Here is a 16,458-nt window from a genome sequence, read left to right on the forward strand (position 1 = left end):
TTATTGCAAGTATCAAAACAGGGCAATGAAATACTCCTGCGGCAAGAGATAACGGGAGGAGCGGAAAGGGAAAATGGCTCTACGCCTTGTTTCCCCTTTTAAAAATAACCATAATTATTTTCTCTTTTGATGCTGATAATAAGGTGACTTCCTAGTATGTGTGGGTTTATACTGGGAAATTTTATTTTTGAAAGTACTTTGGAGTTGAATATTGAATTAGTTCGTTTGAGTACGAATATTTAAATTTTTTTTATTACAGAAAGTATATTCAGAATAACGTTGAAATATCTGTAAGATTAAAGCACTGTGTTTTGAATTTTTTTCCTGCCCTACGCGATAAGGCTAGGCACAAGCCAACGTAGGAGGCACGGGATACAGAGATCTTAAACTGCCCTAGAAGAGTAGAAAACAACCATAACTAAGCTCACACAATTGTGAAGGACTTTGTGAACTCCTTCCAGCCTGAAAATGTTTCTAACCCCAGAGATAAGAGGAATGGTTAGGAGAAAAGAAGGATCTCTGCTTTCATTTACAAGATCTTACCTAATAATGGATGGGGGAAGGAGGGGATGAGATGGATGTGAGATGGTATTAGGGCAGTTACAATAAGAGGTTTTTGTTTGGTGTTGTTTTGCTGTTTTGGTTGCATTTTTCTCACAGCAAAGTTTTCCTTGGGTAAGATGCTTCCATCGTTAGAAGGGAAGTAATTTGTGGGATATAATTAATTCTTGTGTTAGCAAATTAAGTACAAAGTCCAGGTGCTCTTTCTCAGTGGTGTGGCAGGTGAAGCCATGGCTTCAGACATTCTAGCTGAGGTATCTGCAAACTTTTTACTTTTCTGGATGATTATGCTGAGTGTAGCAGAGACTGTCTTTCCCATGAGAACCCAGAATTTAATCTGAATAGTAAAGGATGGCAGAACCTGTTGCACTGAATATGTTTGAGAGGTAAGGTTACCTTTTGTTAGTTGATACCTCAGTAATAATTGAGGTAAACTAATTAAAATGGAATGATAGCATACTGAACTTTCTACTAAGGAAATATCTATTTTTAGTAACTTACTGTGTATAGTTAAGTTCTAAAATCAGAAATAGGCTGTAGTTCACTGTGTGCTTAGTAATGTTTCAGTAGTTCTGCCCTTCAGTAAAGAGAAAAGTTTTGAAGGAAATGGAGTAGTTTGGTAAGAGAAACTTGTTAGAGATATATCCTGCTGGTCTTCTGAAATGTTTTGAAACTCAAGGCTTTTTTCCATTGTGTTTCCTGCTAATGATTTTAAGAGGGATACAAAGAAAGAACTTCAGTGTGGAAGAGGCTTTCAGGAGGCATGAGAATCTAGATGCTTGGAAAAACACTGATCTTTTCTCTGCTGAAACCTCGTGCTTACCCAAGTATAGTTTAAGGAGTCTCTTAATTCATGGCACATTTGGATTGCAACAGCAAGGTTTGATTGCAACAGCAGATGCAAGATTCACTGCTGTATATGTTTCTTCGAACTTTTTCAGAGAAGGAAAGGTGCTTTTCCTTGGTTTTTTTTTTCCCCCAGATAACTTTGGACTCTGCCTTTCACATCTTGGGTGGAGTTGGGAACATGAGAGATAGGAAAAGAGGAAGGCAGGAAATAACATACCTCTATGACCGCTTGTGCTACCACTTCATGCACTAAGCACACTTGAGGCTTTCTTTAAGTAATGCTGTATTTAGCAATTAGATGTATTGAGAAATGAAAAAGGGCTTTCTATTTGGAGAACAAATCAAGGTCTTGCCTACATTTGAAAATTGTTAGGAATTTCTCAGCTATATTTTTTTTCCTTAGACTTCATCACCTTATTACTAAAGTTAACATGTAATTATGGAATGTGTTAACTAATGTATGTAGTTTGAAGTGGGAACAAGATTGTTACTTGACTTTTCCCCCTCGTTTTTTAGATTGTGAAATGTTGAATAAAGGTTAGACTTAAATGTTAACCAGAGTTTTTCGTCAAAGAACATTTGATAAAATCAAAGAAGTGCTTGCATGATAAGATTGGTTTTGATGCTTTTGTTTCTATTTTTATCAAATTTATAAAATTTGCACCTTGATTGATTAATAAATATCTGTGTATTGTCAGAATTATAGGATAGTCCTGATTTCCTATCAGTATCAGATGGTTTTATGAAGTTCATATGATTCTACAAAGTGCAGTCTGAAAGATGTTACAAATATAAGAATAGTAATCAGAGATTTTGGTCACTTCTTACTAGATCTCTCTAGTATTAATCCACACTTTGTTCTGGAATATTGGTTTTATTCAATGTGTGAATGTGGAGTCCCTAGAAAAATCTGAATAGCAAAAACATGATTGGATGTCTGCTGATAAGCAAGTATCTTCTTAGTGAAAGTAGTTAGAATTAAAATCTAAAGCAGTATCTATGGGCAATATTAAATTGATAAAGCACTGAGTTCTCTAAGCACTACAATAGTTATTTACTGTACTATGGGATAATGGCGTGTTTATATGTATATAAAGAGAACTTTATCTAACATTTTATGTAAAATAAATTATTCTGTGTTCCACTTAATCTTTTGGCCTAGCTCCTGATTTTAAATCAGGTGCCTAAACTCACCTTAGTCATTAATGTTCAGGTTTTTTCCCTCCCCCGCTTTCCTCAATTTGTGTTATCTGTGTGTTTATTGCCTTTATTTTAGCTGGCCTTGGCAATGCAGTTGGAGTCCAGACATCTGTTGTCTTACTGACCCTTCAAAACAGCTGAGTTTTTGTGGCTTTAGGAGTTTGTAAAATTCTTCTAGAAGCTCTGAGCAGAAAAAAGTTCTCTGTTGGGAAGAACTTGTAAAAATAAGTTGCCTTTTTCTTTGGGTGCTCAAAAGCCTAGAAACTATCCATCATGCTTCTTTTACTGTTGTCTTTCCATTAGCTGATCTCTGGAAAATTTTTTTACAGTGGACCAACTACATTCATGGGTGGCAGGATCGATGGGTAGTTCTGAAAAGCAACACACTCAGTTATTACAAGTCTGAAGATGAAACAGAGTATGGCTGCAGAGGCTCTATCTGTCTGAGCAAGGCTGAGATTACAGTAAGTACATTTTTATTATTGCCATTATTCATGTTTGAGGTGCTATATATTTGTATCTGGTGAAAGAAAACATGGGTATGGCAAATTCTATTAGATCATCTACTTACGACATTTAGTGGCTTCAGTGGAACACTGTGCAGCAGGGCAAGGAATTCCTAATGTGAAAACAAACTCATTTAATTTGTGGCTTCAGCAAGCAGCTTTTCATTTCATTAGAGGGTTTTGTGGGTGAATAGACAACTGTCTGCCTTTGAAGGCTGCGAAGTTTTTTCCATGGGGCAATTTAAGACCCCAGAGCAACTTTCCAGAGGAGGTACCATCCTTCACAATCTTTTCTCTAGCAAGAGGGTGGTGGTTCTTTGACTATGGTTCTTGACTTTCTGAACACAACTCTGTAGGTTTCCAAAAGAAAATGTTCTTCTCTGTGTTTCTTTCTCTGAACAAGTTAGTCTGTTGCTGTTTTTGTCTAATGCTAAAAGATTCAGAATAGACTGATAAGAATAAAGAGCCTGTAAGTTGTTGTAAGTGAACACAACAAGTCTTATGAGGAGTGGCTGAGGGGGTTGGAGTTGCTTAATCTAGAGAAAAGGAGGCCGAGGGAGACCTTATTGCCCTCTACAACTACCTGAGAGGAGGTTGTAGCAAGGTGTGTTTCAGTCTCTTCTTCCAGATAGGAAGTGGAAGGATGACAGTAAATGCCCTCAGGTTATGTCGGGGGGGTTTAGATTACACAGTAAAAACGCTTCATAGAAGGGGCTGTAAAACACTGAAACAGGATGCCCAGGATAGTGGTGGAGTCACCATCCCTGCAAGCGTCAAAAAAAGTGTGGATATGGCACTTGATGACATCGTTTAATGGTGAACGTGGAGGTGGTGCTGGGTTGATGGTTGGATGATATTAGGTTTTTTTCCAACCTTTATGACTCCATGAAATCTTACAAAGATGAATTGGCCTTAGAAGATAAAGAAAAAAATCCGCATTTTTGTCTTTTAGAATTATGATACACATTATGACTAATGCTTGTCAAAAAGCGTGCTGTAGTCTTTCTGCAATACCGTTAAATAGTCAGTCCAGTTATGCGATTTAGAGTAAAAATAGCCGGACTTTCAGGTAGCACACAAATTCCTAGAGTAGTAGTGTTAGATCTTAGCATGTATGTTCTTATTCCACCAAATATGTGGAGTTTTTTCAAGCTGACTTAAAGGATGACAAACAAAAAGTATTCTTCCCTACTAATTATCATCTTACAGATAGAATTTTATTAAACACCTCTTGGTTTGGAAAAAAAAAAAAAAGACTGGATTGATTATGTCAACCAGATGCATTTTGGAGAAAAGCTTGTGAAGAAAAGGTTTTTACATTTAGATGTCTGTCAAGTATTGTAGTCATCTAAAAATTTAAACAGATCATGCCATCTATTTTATGCTATTTTTTTAAACTGTTTGAACTTTTAAAACTTCCTCACGATGCAGCTTAATCAGGAATTTATTGTACACTACAGTCTCTAGGAGTTCTTACTGAGGTGTACCTATGACAGTCTGTTGAGGCTATGATCAGAAATTCCAAAAATCTCTCAAATTAAGTAGCAAGATTTAGCATGCCAACCAGCCAGAGACAGGAAGGTGTTAGCAAGGATGTAGCCAAAGGAAATCTGCAGGCATGCTGTACAGCACATCTCAGCAGCCTGAATTCCAGTTGTGGTGGTGGAGTGACACTGCTATTGCTGCTGGAATGTTTTGGTACATTGCAGTTTATAAAGGGAAGCTGGCGAGCATGTCTTCAGACTAGGATGTATGTAACACTGGAACTTCTTATGTGTAACTTTTTTCTTCTTCTCCCTGGCACTTGTTACATCTGGTAACTTGGAGTTGAATTGATGCATCTGTTTTTAAGTTCTTGAACTTCTTGAATACATGGAGAAGGAATCAAAGGCAGCCGCAATTCTAAAGGTTAATCTGATATTTTAGTTCCATTTTTGTTCAGGCTCATGCTTTGTGAATGGTATTTGACAGTTCAGTTGATAGAAGGTATTCCTGAAAGCTAGTAAGTTCCAGTTAATTATATCTAGCTGCAATTAAAATTATTATTGTGTAAATTTTAGAATTTGAGGAATACTATTGGATCATTTCATGTCTCTCAGATATAGAAATCTGTCCTGTAATTATTCTCTCTTTATTTTTCAGAAGTTTAACTTTTTAAGCCAGAGTTTTAGCATTGATGCTTCTAGTTTGATAGTTGTTTAGTGGCAAATATTGTATTTTTTTAACTAATGTTTTAAATCGAAAATTGATTATGCTCAAAGATAAATGTTTAAAATGTTCTTCTTGAGGCACACAGTTGATCTGTACTTCTGTATCCTTAGGTATTATAGATTATAATTAGTCTTCACTAATAGTAAGCTTTCTAGCATGTATTTAAATGCATAGGAAAACACCAATAGCTGATAAAATAAGTGTTGAAATGCTAACGTGTGAAAACTACTTTTGTTGTCAGTGGAACTTACTATTTACTGAATGATTTGTGATTAATTTGGTAAGGAGGGAACGTCAGATTTCTTATTGGCTCTATGTTCAGTTGCCCTGATTTGATGTAGTTGAGATCTTAATCTTTAATATTTTTCGACAATCTTTCAAGTTCCCTTGATCTTGCTGATCCAGAGTCAGGCATATTAACTACTTCTATCTTAACCTGTTGTATTTCAGTGAAGTTTTCCTTGGCATGATGCAGGACATGAGTAGTATGAGATGGTATTGATAACTGTAATGTTCCCTTGTAGGAAAAGGTGGCTGGATTTTCATGAAGCTTTCTTTTAGGCACTCAGATTAGGTGTGCATGTTTGAATCTGATGGGGAATGTAATGATTTTCTGTGTGTAATTAATTCTACTGTTATTATAGAATGTCCAAATTTTGTTAGTGTGTAAGCATAAATTTGGAAAGCTGCTGTCACTCGGTAGTCTTACTGTACTTTTAGCAATGAAGATGAGTCTAATTATAAGTCATAGTATTAATTGAGACATGAATGTTGTACGCAGAAACCCACAGTTGCTTCTGCTCTTGTTTATCATTTATATTGCACTGGGTAGGGATTGATAGACAGATAATTTTACTGGGATATTTTGTAAGACACTCATCTCTCCTCTTTATTTGATGGAAGAATACTGGTTAAATCAACTTATTAGCATAGCTTTTTTGTGTGTTTCAAGTGCAGAATTATATTGTCATATGTCCAGAGTAGGTATGGCCTTGTGACAGTAGTTTTTAATTGAATGAAAAATATGGGATCTGGTTGGACTACTGGGACTGAAAGGAGCTGATTTCTCTGGAGTAGGGAACCACAGGATGAATATTTTACACTCACTGGATTATATCAAGTAATGAACTAGCCACATGAATTAAGTTTGGGGAAGGTTGATGAAAGTCAGTGTATGATGCTAACTGAGTTGCTTTTATCCAGGTAAGATAAAACACCTCAAAGGTGTTTAATTGGTTTATAGCAGGCTGGAGGCTGAAACTGAAGATAAACATTCTACTATGTGGTCAATGGATGAGATGAAACTATGGATATTATAAAAAGTTCATATATGGACAAACTTAAGCTTTGTTAGATTAATCTAGCCTGGGCATACTAAATTACTGCTGTTGATGGTAGTCAGTGCCAGTTGGTCTTTATTAAGGATACCCTTCTTTATTTTAAAGCTTTGTAGTTCTTTCATTCTTGAAGTCAAACTTCCAGTGGGGAATTCTGCATACGAGATTAAGAATGAGTGTTCATGGCAGTACTGTAAGTGTGGATCCCTGGGACACGGTTTTGGAGTTGGAAGATCTAGGGTCTGTTAATAAAAGAACAAAAAGAAAATGCTCTGCAGAGCTGTAAGTCCAACTTTCAGGCAATCTGGTCCCTAAGCTGGTACTGGTTTTGCCTTGATTGCTGTGTTTATTCTTATAGTGCCATCACCACTGTTGTACAGAGTGACTTGCACTAATTCATGTAGTCATAGTGTGATAAATTAAGAATAACATGGTATGTTGTGCCCTCACTTCAGGCAATCTGAGAGGAAGGCCAGCACTAATTTAATCATGGTAGCAATTTCTATTAATAGATTCTCAAATCTCTTTATAAGAAAAAAAAAGTGTTTATCTGATGAATTCTAGGGGTTTTTCAGAAGGGATTTGCCTGGTCAGGATAGTTCTTCATGGATCTATACAGAACATCTTGAAAAATGCTTAGAGAAATGTAATGCATGATAAGGTTTTAAGAATGCTTAAATTCAGCTACGTGCGAACTTTCTATTTTTTGTCGCTAGAGGTGACTGCCTGCACAGGAAGAGTTCCAGAAGCTTATGTTCCAGTTTAAAGCTTCAGCTTTTCCAGTGATAGAATCTATATTTGCCATGTTGCTTTAATCCAGTGGTTGGTATTCTTCTTCTTTCCTGTGTGTTACTGATGTAGAAAAACTTACTGGTTTTAGTTGCTTAAACAAGATGCAGTAGCTGTGATGCAATGGTTTTCCTTGGCTTTGGTTATATTGCAATGATGTATATACATATCAAAACCTTTATGCAAACTTGCTATTGGTTTTTAGCTTGGGGTTTTTGGAGTACTTTGTTTTTATTGTGTTGCAAAGAGACAATTAGCTCTGTGGAACTGCCTGAACTAGGACTGAGCAATAAATTCAGTTTGCATAGTGGAGATACTTTCAAGTAAACTAGTTTGTTGGGGCTTTTTTCTTCCAGTTACAGCAATTGGAAAGCACAGTTGCTTAATGAAGGCAGTAATGACATTTTATATTGATATACAAATTGCTAGGCAGCCATTTATCTTTAGAATGGACTTCTAAAAGGTGTGGGGGTTGAGTATCTGTTGTGAATATCTGGAGCTCAGGACAAGCAAGAAGATAGAAAATGGAAGTCTGTCTGAGGGACAGCTTAGTGAATTGTCTTAGCCTTTTTTTGCCCCTAAGTAGTAATAAATTGTTATTGTAAAGAACTTAATAAATATTAATTTTATAAATTAGGGCAGATGTAAGCATGTGTTAGTTTCAGTTTACAAAAAGAACAAGAACACTATACATGAAAGAGCTGAACTGTCAGTTTTCAATTTTAAATTTCTCATTTCCTTATATGTAGTCTGAAAAGAGACTGAAATGTTTGTATCCAGTAATCAGCCACTAAAAATAAAAAAACTTACTCCACTTTTTAAAGATAGTTAGTTGAACAGCCACCTTTCCTCACTGTAGTAGTATTTCTGTTTTATTTATAGAATGATACTGACCACCATTAATAATTGGGCACTTGTGAGAGGAAGTACAGATTGACATTTTTAAAAATAGATTGGCAAGTTAGCAGAAAATGCTTTATGTGTTCATCAGTTAAAACACATGCAGAGCCTTCCTATGAGTTTTTTCACAGAAACATTAGACCCTACAAATCTCTTAAGTTTTATAATAAAGATGTGTATTTTTAATTGAAGAAGATATCACTGCTAGAGAAATATTCTTAGTAGCATGAAAATCATGTCTTGCAAAACAGACTTCGAAAAATTCACCTTGACATTAACAGTATATTGATGTGTTTCTTTTACATTTTATACAGTGTGAAATCAAACAGTATTTTGGACTCAGTTGATGCAGTAGTGTATAGAAGTGGACCCCCTTGGAGGACTAATGTGGATTAAGTTTGGATTGATTTTTTTTTTTTTTCTAGCTACTGCTTCAAAATTTGATCTTGCTAACGTACCCGCTTATGATAAAAGAATGCTGTAATTGCAGTTTTTGTCTACTGTTAGGTTTCCTTGAGTTCGCTGCTAGTTGAGTTGAATGGGAACTGATAGGTTTTAGTTGGTGAAAGTTTTTATTTAAAAAGCTAAGACAGAAGTCCATGCCCTGGGCAGAAACACTAGCAGTAAATTTGTAGTAATTGCTAATCACTTGGGAAAATACTGTTTCCAACTGTCTGAGGTTGGAAAACAATCTATTTTAGTATGATGTGATGGGCATTTAATTGAATAATTAATTTTCTGTAATTTGATGAAGTGCCTCCTCAGCCTTAGTTGCTACTAAAAACATGACCTGAGTAAACTAAGACATATAATACAAGCCCTTACTAGGTTGGTGTTTATTTAGGACATGTGGCAATTAGTACTGTTAGGCTTTGGTCTGTGTCTCAATCAAGTAGCTAAATCTAGACTGGTGGGAGATTTTGGCTACATGGGAAATGGATTTTCTAAATAGAGGCAAATGTGGTTAGGAATACTTACTCATATGTGAAAGGCCTGAGGTGATTTTGTTCTGGAGAGGAAAATGGCAAAGAGCAACAGGGTAGTAAGGAAGGAAAAGGAAGTAAATGCCTAGGCAATAATGACACTGGGCTGCTGCTGGTGCAGCAGTGCAGCATGTGGAAGTTTCTTGAAATATGGGTTTCTTCTGGACAATTAGTTTTGGCATTCACATCCTCTGTACAAATTTATGTATGCCTCTGAGTTATCTGAACCAGCCATCGATGGGTTGATGTGAAGTGAAAATGTGTGTATATATCAAAGTTCTATGAAGTGCTAATATCCTTGTCAAGCAAAAAAACAATTATTTGGCATGGTAGAGAAAGGGATGATTTCTTCTGTAGTGTGTATTGGAGAAATTAAATCAGAAATGGAGAAATACACTTCCATATCAGCTCAGTGAGGCTGTTCTTTGTACTATGATGCAGGTTGTATAATAATTAAGATGTTAAAAAAAATCTATAATGTACATTAAACAGATATTTTAGCACTACTTAATATTGCTGAAGAATTAGTCTTTAGTACTTGAATATAACCATGTATTACCACACACTTGAAATAAGGGCTGTAATCCAGCTCTACTTCTGTCATCTTATTATCAGTGAGAATATTATTCTCCCACATGACTTTTTTATTAAGATAATTAAATGCTAACATGGTTCATTATTTGACATACACTTCAGGGTCATAATTCATGCCTGTGCTTTATATTGGAGCAGTTTCATGCTGTGGAGTATTTCTTACAGATATATACCATGTCTTAAATAATTTCAGTGTTTGCTTTAGGTATTAAAGCTATGATTTTATAACTCAGCAAATTTTTCTATGCTACTTGCAATCCTTATTCTTGCTCAATCTGAATTTATATGCATTTTCATAAGATTGATTTGTAGTTGATTTCTTGTTCATGAATACAGTTGGTTCATATATCACCCCCCCCAGGGCTGTAGTGTTGTTCAATAGTCCTCCTAGGCAACTTGCTGTTGATTAGCTGGTGTGTCTTGTGATAGCCATTAATGACATTTTCAACAGCTCTATTGAGGATTTGTACAATATTAGACCTCACTTTTGGATATGCATTCATAGAATACTAAGTTAAAAAGTCAGAATACTTTTTATCTACTAATATGCAGCTGCAGCTGGCCATCTCTTTTTTGGTGCTTCCTGAAGTCGCTTGCTTAACCATCCTTTCTGTTCGTGCATTCAGCGTAGTTTGTCATAGATGACTGCTTGAGTGTTGTTTTCTTCTTCTCCCAGTTCATCTTCTTGCCTCCTCCTTTAGGCATATACTTTAGTGGCTATATTCCCTTGTTTTTGTTGAATTCTAGTCAGGGTGAATTTGATCAAATAGTGTGGCCAACTTCACCACTTTTTAAATCTGCTTGATGTATCTTTCCTGTCAACTGAAGTCCATTATTCCGTAGTTAAGAGGACTAGTTGGAACAGAATTTACTACCCCAGGTCTCCAAGTACTTAACTGAGGCTGTATTGTAACTGGTGTCTTAAAGCTTTTTAAGCTGTTTGTCTTTTAAGGACAAGTGTTGCTCTTTCTTAAGTTCTCTTTTTCAGCTCTTTCAAAACTAATTATGTGTGCATATATAGCCATATATGTACACACATGCAAGTATATATATATAAACAAAAAAAGAATAAGAGGTAGTAGCTGTGATGGCAGAGTTTAGACTGACAATTCAGGTCAATTTTAAACTTCAGAATGAAAGCTTTTAGACTGACATTCATTAGCAACATGCCTTGTCCTTTTAATTAGTTCTTACACATTGTTAATTATTGCTATATATTAGTTCTTACACAGTAACCATTATCATTAGGTATTCAAAGCCGTCACTTGTGTCTGACTTACATCCTAAATTATCTGTAACTATGCAGTGCCATAGAGCCAGTACCATATTTCCAGCCTGATATCTTTGTTCTTGATGGTGCTAGTTGCTGAGGCGAAGGTAACCTAATTGAAGAGCTCATCAGGGAGGGATGGGGAGGTGGATGACAGGACAGGTATAGAACTGAAGTGTGCATCTTTTGTCAAAACACACATACAGGCCTAAATTACGATCTTTTGTAAGCATGTTTTAATATATGATTGAGGCACCTGACGCTGGGCTGCATGTGGTGTGATGCTGGAGAGGTGTTCCTTTCCCAGGTTGCAGCCTTGTTGCTTCCTTGCCCTGTTGCTCAGTTGTTCGGGGCTTTTTCTTTTAAGTAGCAGCTGCTACCAAGAGCAAGAACAGCCTTCCCAGCTGTGGAGGTTGCATGTCTTCACTGACCAGTATTTGACCATTAAGGAATTGTTTATGGTTCTGGGGCCTCTGCTTTTCATCTGTGTCTATAGTTTCAAGGTCTTTGATAGCTGGTGCTTAAATTTCATATCATAACAAGAGACACCTGGTTCCAAGGTCTAGTTCAAAGAGCCAGTTTTCATAACAAGTTAATAATGAGATCAACAGGATGGCGAATTGCATAGTTAGCATAAGTCCTGTTGCTAATAATGTTAGTACTGCATTTATAGAAATGCTTATACAGTTGTACTGTGTTAAGTTGCTTATGTTTGGATTCAAACCAAGCTAATCTTAAGTCTTAGTATGGTGCTTTTGCAGGTACAGCAGGCCTCTGTTCTAGCTGGAGTACCACTGATTTCGTAGAATCAGAATTTCCATTCCCATGACTGTGAATCTAAGTCCAGAATGCTCTGCTCTATCCGTCAGCCCAATGTAGTGCTGTGAAGCATGGCTTTTCTCTTAGGGTAGAGTACCTTCTCTGGATACTCATCATTTTCTTGTGAAATCCATATTGTTCTGTTGCCACTGGTGTATGTGAGAGTGTTGAGTCTCCCGTGCCACACTGCAGTACATCGTGTGAGATACAACTAAACTAATAATATACAGATAGTTATTTCTAGGAGTGCGAGTGTGATTCCTGCTCCCATATTTGAATGTCCAATAAAAATAAACTTTAAAAAAAGTGGCTCATACAGTGTTTCTGCATTCTCTAAAGTTGGTACAAAATTGCTTGGCTTCCTTCCTGATTAATAACTCTAGCTTCTTGCTGTATATTATGGGATTCTTAAGAAATTTAATGTGGTGATTTCTAATCAATTCTAGCTTGATGTTTTTCTATGATATAATTATCTTGGGTTTTATTTTTCCTTTGGCTGACGCATGTTGTTGTTGGATAATGCAAACATTTTGCTCCAACTGGAAACCTGAGAAGTATCATATGGATTTATCTGCAAGGGATTCGCTTTGACTTGGTTCTCACCAAAACAATAACATGTATGCTTCAATTTCCATAACTAATAATTAGCTCTAAAGGTAAGTTTTATGAGTTAGACCAAGTTTCAAGTTCTTCAGACTATGTTTAAACAGGACAGACCCACTAGTTATATCTTGATTTCTCTCTGTGTGTATCTAAATCTGTTAATACCAACTCACTAATCCGTGGAGCTTTTACATGTATCCGTACTCACTAGTAGATCGCTTAAGGTGATGGCTGCAAGCACATGCTGGTTTACAACTATTTCAGTCTTGCCCTCTTTCTTCTAGTAACATAGTGCCATTCCATGTCTTCGACTAAAGTTTAGCTGACACTTCAAGTGCACATTTGTTATACTTTAGGTCTTGCTATTGCAAGCAATTGGTTTTTTAATAGGCACTTGAGAATAGCAGTGTCAGGGGTATGTTTACATATAAACTAATACAGTATGACTTGATACTATGTACTAATTCTACTTCATTAACACAGAAATAATTTGATAAAATACTAATCTAAAAAATCATGTGCTGTAAGATACTGTCCTGTAAGATAGATGATTACTCACAAAAAATATGAAAATTGGTTTTATATGATCACTTTTGCATCTGAATCTATTCAGCAGGTGTGCAGAAAACCAGATTGACCAGGTTTACACCTGAGGTCTCTAGATTTCAAATTTTAAATGTGGTTTCAGTACTAAAGTAACGTACAATGTATACTTGATCCAGACTTAAAAGGGCAGTTCTCCCATGAGAGAGCTTCTTTGCAATGGATTAAAGCAAGCTAATTTTAAATTTGCATAGCATGCTATCAAACTAATTTTAAATTCAGCTAACCATGCTTCTGCTTTCACTGCTTTCTACTTTAACTAGGTTTTGAAAAGGTAAGATCATTATTTAAAAGGAAAATAAGTGTTGAAAGGCATTTTGAAAAGAAAATACCCTGGCTAAAGACCTGAAATGGAATATTTGGGTAGTAGCAAAGAATGTAAAAACATTTAATATGCTTTTATATTTTTAAGCCTGTTTTCTTGATAAGCTTTTTTTCTACATGTGTAAATATACCATTATGAGAAAGTTTTCTTTTTAATGTGGTAATGAACAAGCATTTAGATATCCCATGTTTTGCTGCTAAAGGTTTATCACTTTCAATAGGCATAGAACTGTCTTGTTTACTTGCTTGTTTGTAATAAGGTTTTCCTATACTGTTGTAAAAAAAATACAGTACATATCAATGTAAAAAGAATACAGCCAGTCAGTGTAACTAAAAAGTGGGTTCTTATTGCTTAAGAATAACAACAAGAAAAGGCAAGACATTGTAGTCCAGTGTTTCTATTAGGTTTTTACTGATTTTAGAACTCAGAAAGGGAAACCAGAATTTTGTATTGTGACTCTTGATAGACCTTAATTCACCAGGTTTGTGGATCCACTTGGCTTTTCTTGGGGTAGTACTGGCGGCAAATATTAAAAATATATGAAATTAGAACTTGCAGTGTCTTTTGGGACTTCAGTACATTTTAAATAAAATGTATTATAAGCAATGAAGTATAATGCTTTCTTTAAGTTGTTCCATCCTGAGACTTAGATCTAGGATAGATATTGATATTAAAAAATCCTTGCAAAATTAATTACTTTAGTAACTTCAATGTTTATAGTTTTAAAGCCAAGTGTCTTCAAAAATAAGTCATAGTTACAGAAGGATCTTGATGACCTTTTATGATTGCACTAAGCGTACCTGGTGGGGCTGGTGTGTGTCACGCAGCCTCTGTGAGGAGATTCCAGGTTGTCCTGCACAGAACATGGTCAGCTTCAGCAGACCAAGTGCAGGGCACAGCTGAGCCCCACCCACCGCCACTGTGATGATACCTCAAGGTAAAAAGAGTTAAATAGCAAAAATGCTGCTCAGCAGTGTGTGAGAAAGAGAGGAGTGAGGAAAAGGTGTGAGAAAACAGCTGTGTGGGCAGGAAGAGACGCTCCAGCCACCGAGCAGAGATCCCTTGCTGCCTGTATAGGAAAGCATTGTGCAGGCATTTTTGTGTAACTTGTGTAGAGAACCACACCAGACCAGACGACCACATTGCAACCTGTTTTGAACCCAGCCATGGCAGCTGGAAATGTCCTGGCAGAGACAGCAGCCTCCAAAGAGTCCATGCTGTGACAAGTTTACCCTGAAGAATTGCACTGATGGATACAGTTCTTGCTGGAGCGTGTAAAAGCATGAGGAAGGAGTGGCAGAATTAAATTGTTACCAACTGACCATAGCCCTCATTCCCAATCCCTCGTCCCTGTGTTTTTAGTTCTGTCTTGTTTCTCGCCATCCAACTCTACTTGGCAAAAAATTAAGTCAGTTCTCTTCAAGTCAAATCTGTTTGACCGTGCTGGCAGTAGGTAAGTGATCTCCCTGTCTTTATCTTGACCCACGAGCTTTTCATTGGCTCTGGAGAGAAATAGTCTAACTTGAAAAATACTACTATTTACTATTTAATGAGGCACTAAAGTGTTTTGACTGGTCTTGTCTGGTAAAATCCTAACCATGCATTATATTATTTGGTAAAATACATATTGTGATTCAGCTGATACAATTTTTCCATTGATGACTTTAAGTATTATTCACCACCTAGAATGCAAATTCAAAATCGTGTCAGTGGTACTTCATTTCACTATCTTTCTGTTCAAAGCTTTTTCATAAGTTAGCATGTTTTCAGACATCTTACATTTTGGAAGCAGAGGACAATTTCTTCTCAGTTTGGATCTCTCATAAATTAAATGCTTTCAAAAAATTATTTTAAGACATGCATTTTTTGAAACTTGGCTGAGATTTTTGACTTGCTTTTTTCTAGTTAACTTACCACAGCTTTTCCCAGTTCCAAACTGGTTTTGCATGGGAGCTGAAATACAGTTTTCATGTGTGCTTTTAGAACTAATTCCTTCAGTGGTACAGCACAAATCTTAAAAGTAAACTTTTTACTTTGGGGTTTTTGTTAGCGTCTCAATGTAGGTTCATGTAGAATGTGTTCATATAGCTTTTTTTTTTTCCTGGTATCAAATAAGTTCTTTTTTGCCTTTATTCCCACAGCCAAACTACGCACTTTGGTATTGGCCTCAATTCTCAGTAACTGCAATGGTTTTTTTGCTTTGATACACGTTGCTTACTGAAAATTATGGAGTGATTTTTTTTGTTGTTGTTTTCTTTATTTAATGTTGTTGCCTGCTACATTGCATTGCTTTCCCTTTTTCTTATTCCATCAGGTAAACTAATTTTTAAGGTGCTTAGTATGTTATTTCTATAGCTTATCATATATTGTGTCTTCTCTTTTTTTAACATAGGATACTGGTTTTGTCCATTGCATCGTAAATTATCGCATGCACATTTCTCCGTTTGTCCAGTTTGCTGCCTTCTGTTGTGAGGTTTCCTTGCTTATGGGTGAATACAGTGCTCTTTTTCTGTCTGTTTCGAAAGTAATACCATGTTACAGATGCAATTTATTTTTTTCTGATCATTGCTTGTGCCTCTCTGTCCTTTCTTGTCCTATCCATATTATCCTGGAGTGATCTTTTGAATTTCCTGTTGAAAACTTGAGAGGATGGAGGTGGTTTTGGAATTTGAATGAATACATCCAGGTCCAGAACCTATTGAATGATCTATGAAAACAAGCAAATCCGTAGGTTTGTGGTAACTACTCTGAACATATTTCTTTTTTTCTTTTTTTTTCTTTTTTTAAATTTTTTTGGTGGGGGGGGTAGGGTTTTTTTGTTTGTTGGCGGAGGGGGGTTGGTTTTTTTGTGGAGGAAGTGGTAGTTTGTTCAGGTACTTTGTAACTGGAGGATTTCAGGGAGGTCAAG

The 16,458-nt window shown here is 36.2% G+C and overlaps 1 protein-coding gene across 1 annotated transcript in view; it reads left to right on the top strand.

Annotated features, from left to right (window-relative positions):
- Positions 1-912: 912 nt before the first annotated feature.
- Positions 913-16,458, top strand: part of COL4A3BP (collagen type IV alpha 3 binding protein) — a 79,408-nt gene continuing 63,862 nt past the window's right edge. Inside the window, exons 1-2 of the mRNA XM_017740649.1 lie at positions 913-947; positions 2,867-3,074. Of these exons, the coding sequence (XP_017596138.1) occupies positions 913-947; positions 2,867-3,074 (243 nt within the window). The remainder of the gene's footprint in view (positions 948-2,866; positions 3,075-16,458) is intronic.

The sequence above is a fragment of the Corvus brachyrhynchos genome, unplaced genomic scaffold (assembly GCF_000691975.1).
Source record: "Corvus brachyrhynchos isolate BGI_N302 unplaced genomic scaffold, ASM69197v1 scaffold467, whole genome shotgun sequence".
Classification (NCBI taxonomy): domain Eukaryota; kingdom Metazoa; phylum Chordata; class Aves; order Passeriformes; family Corvidae; genus Corvus; species Corvus brachyrhynchos.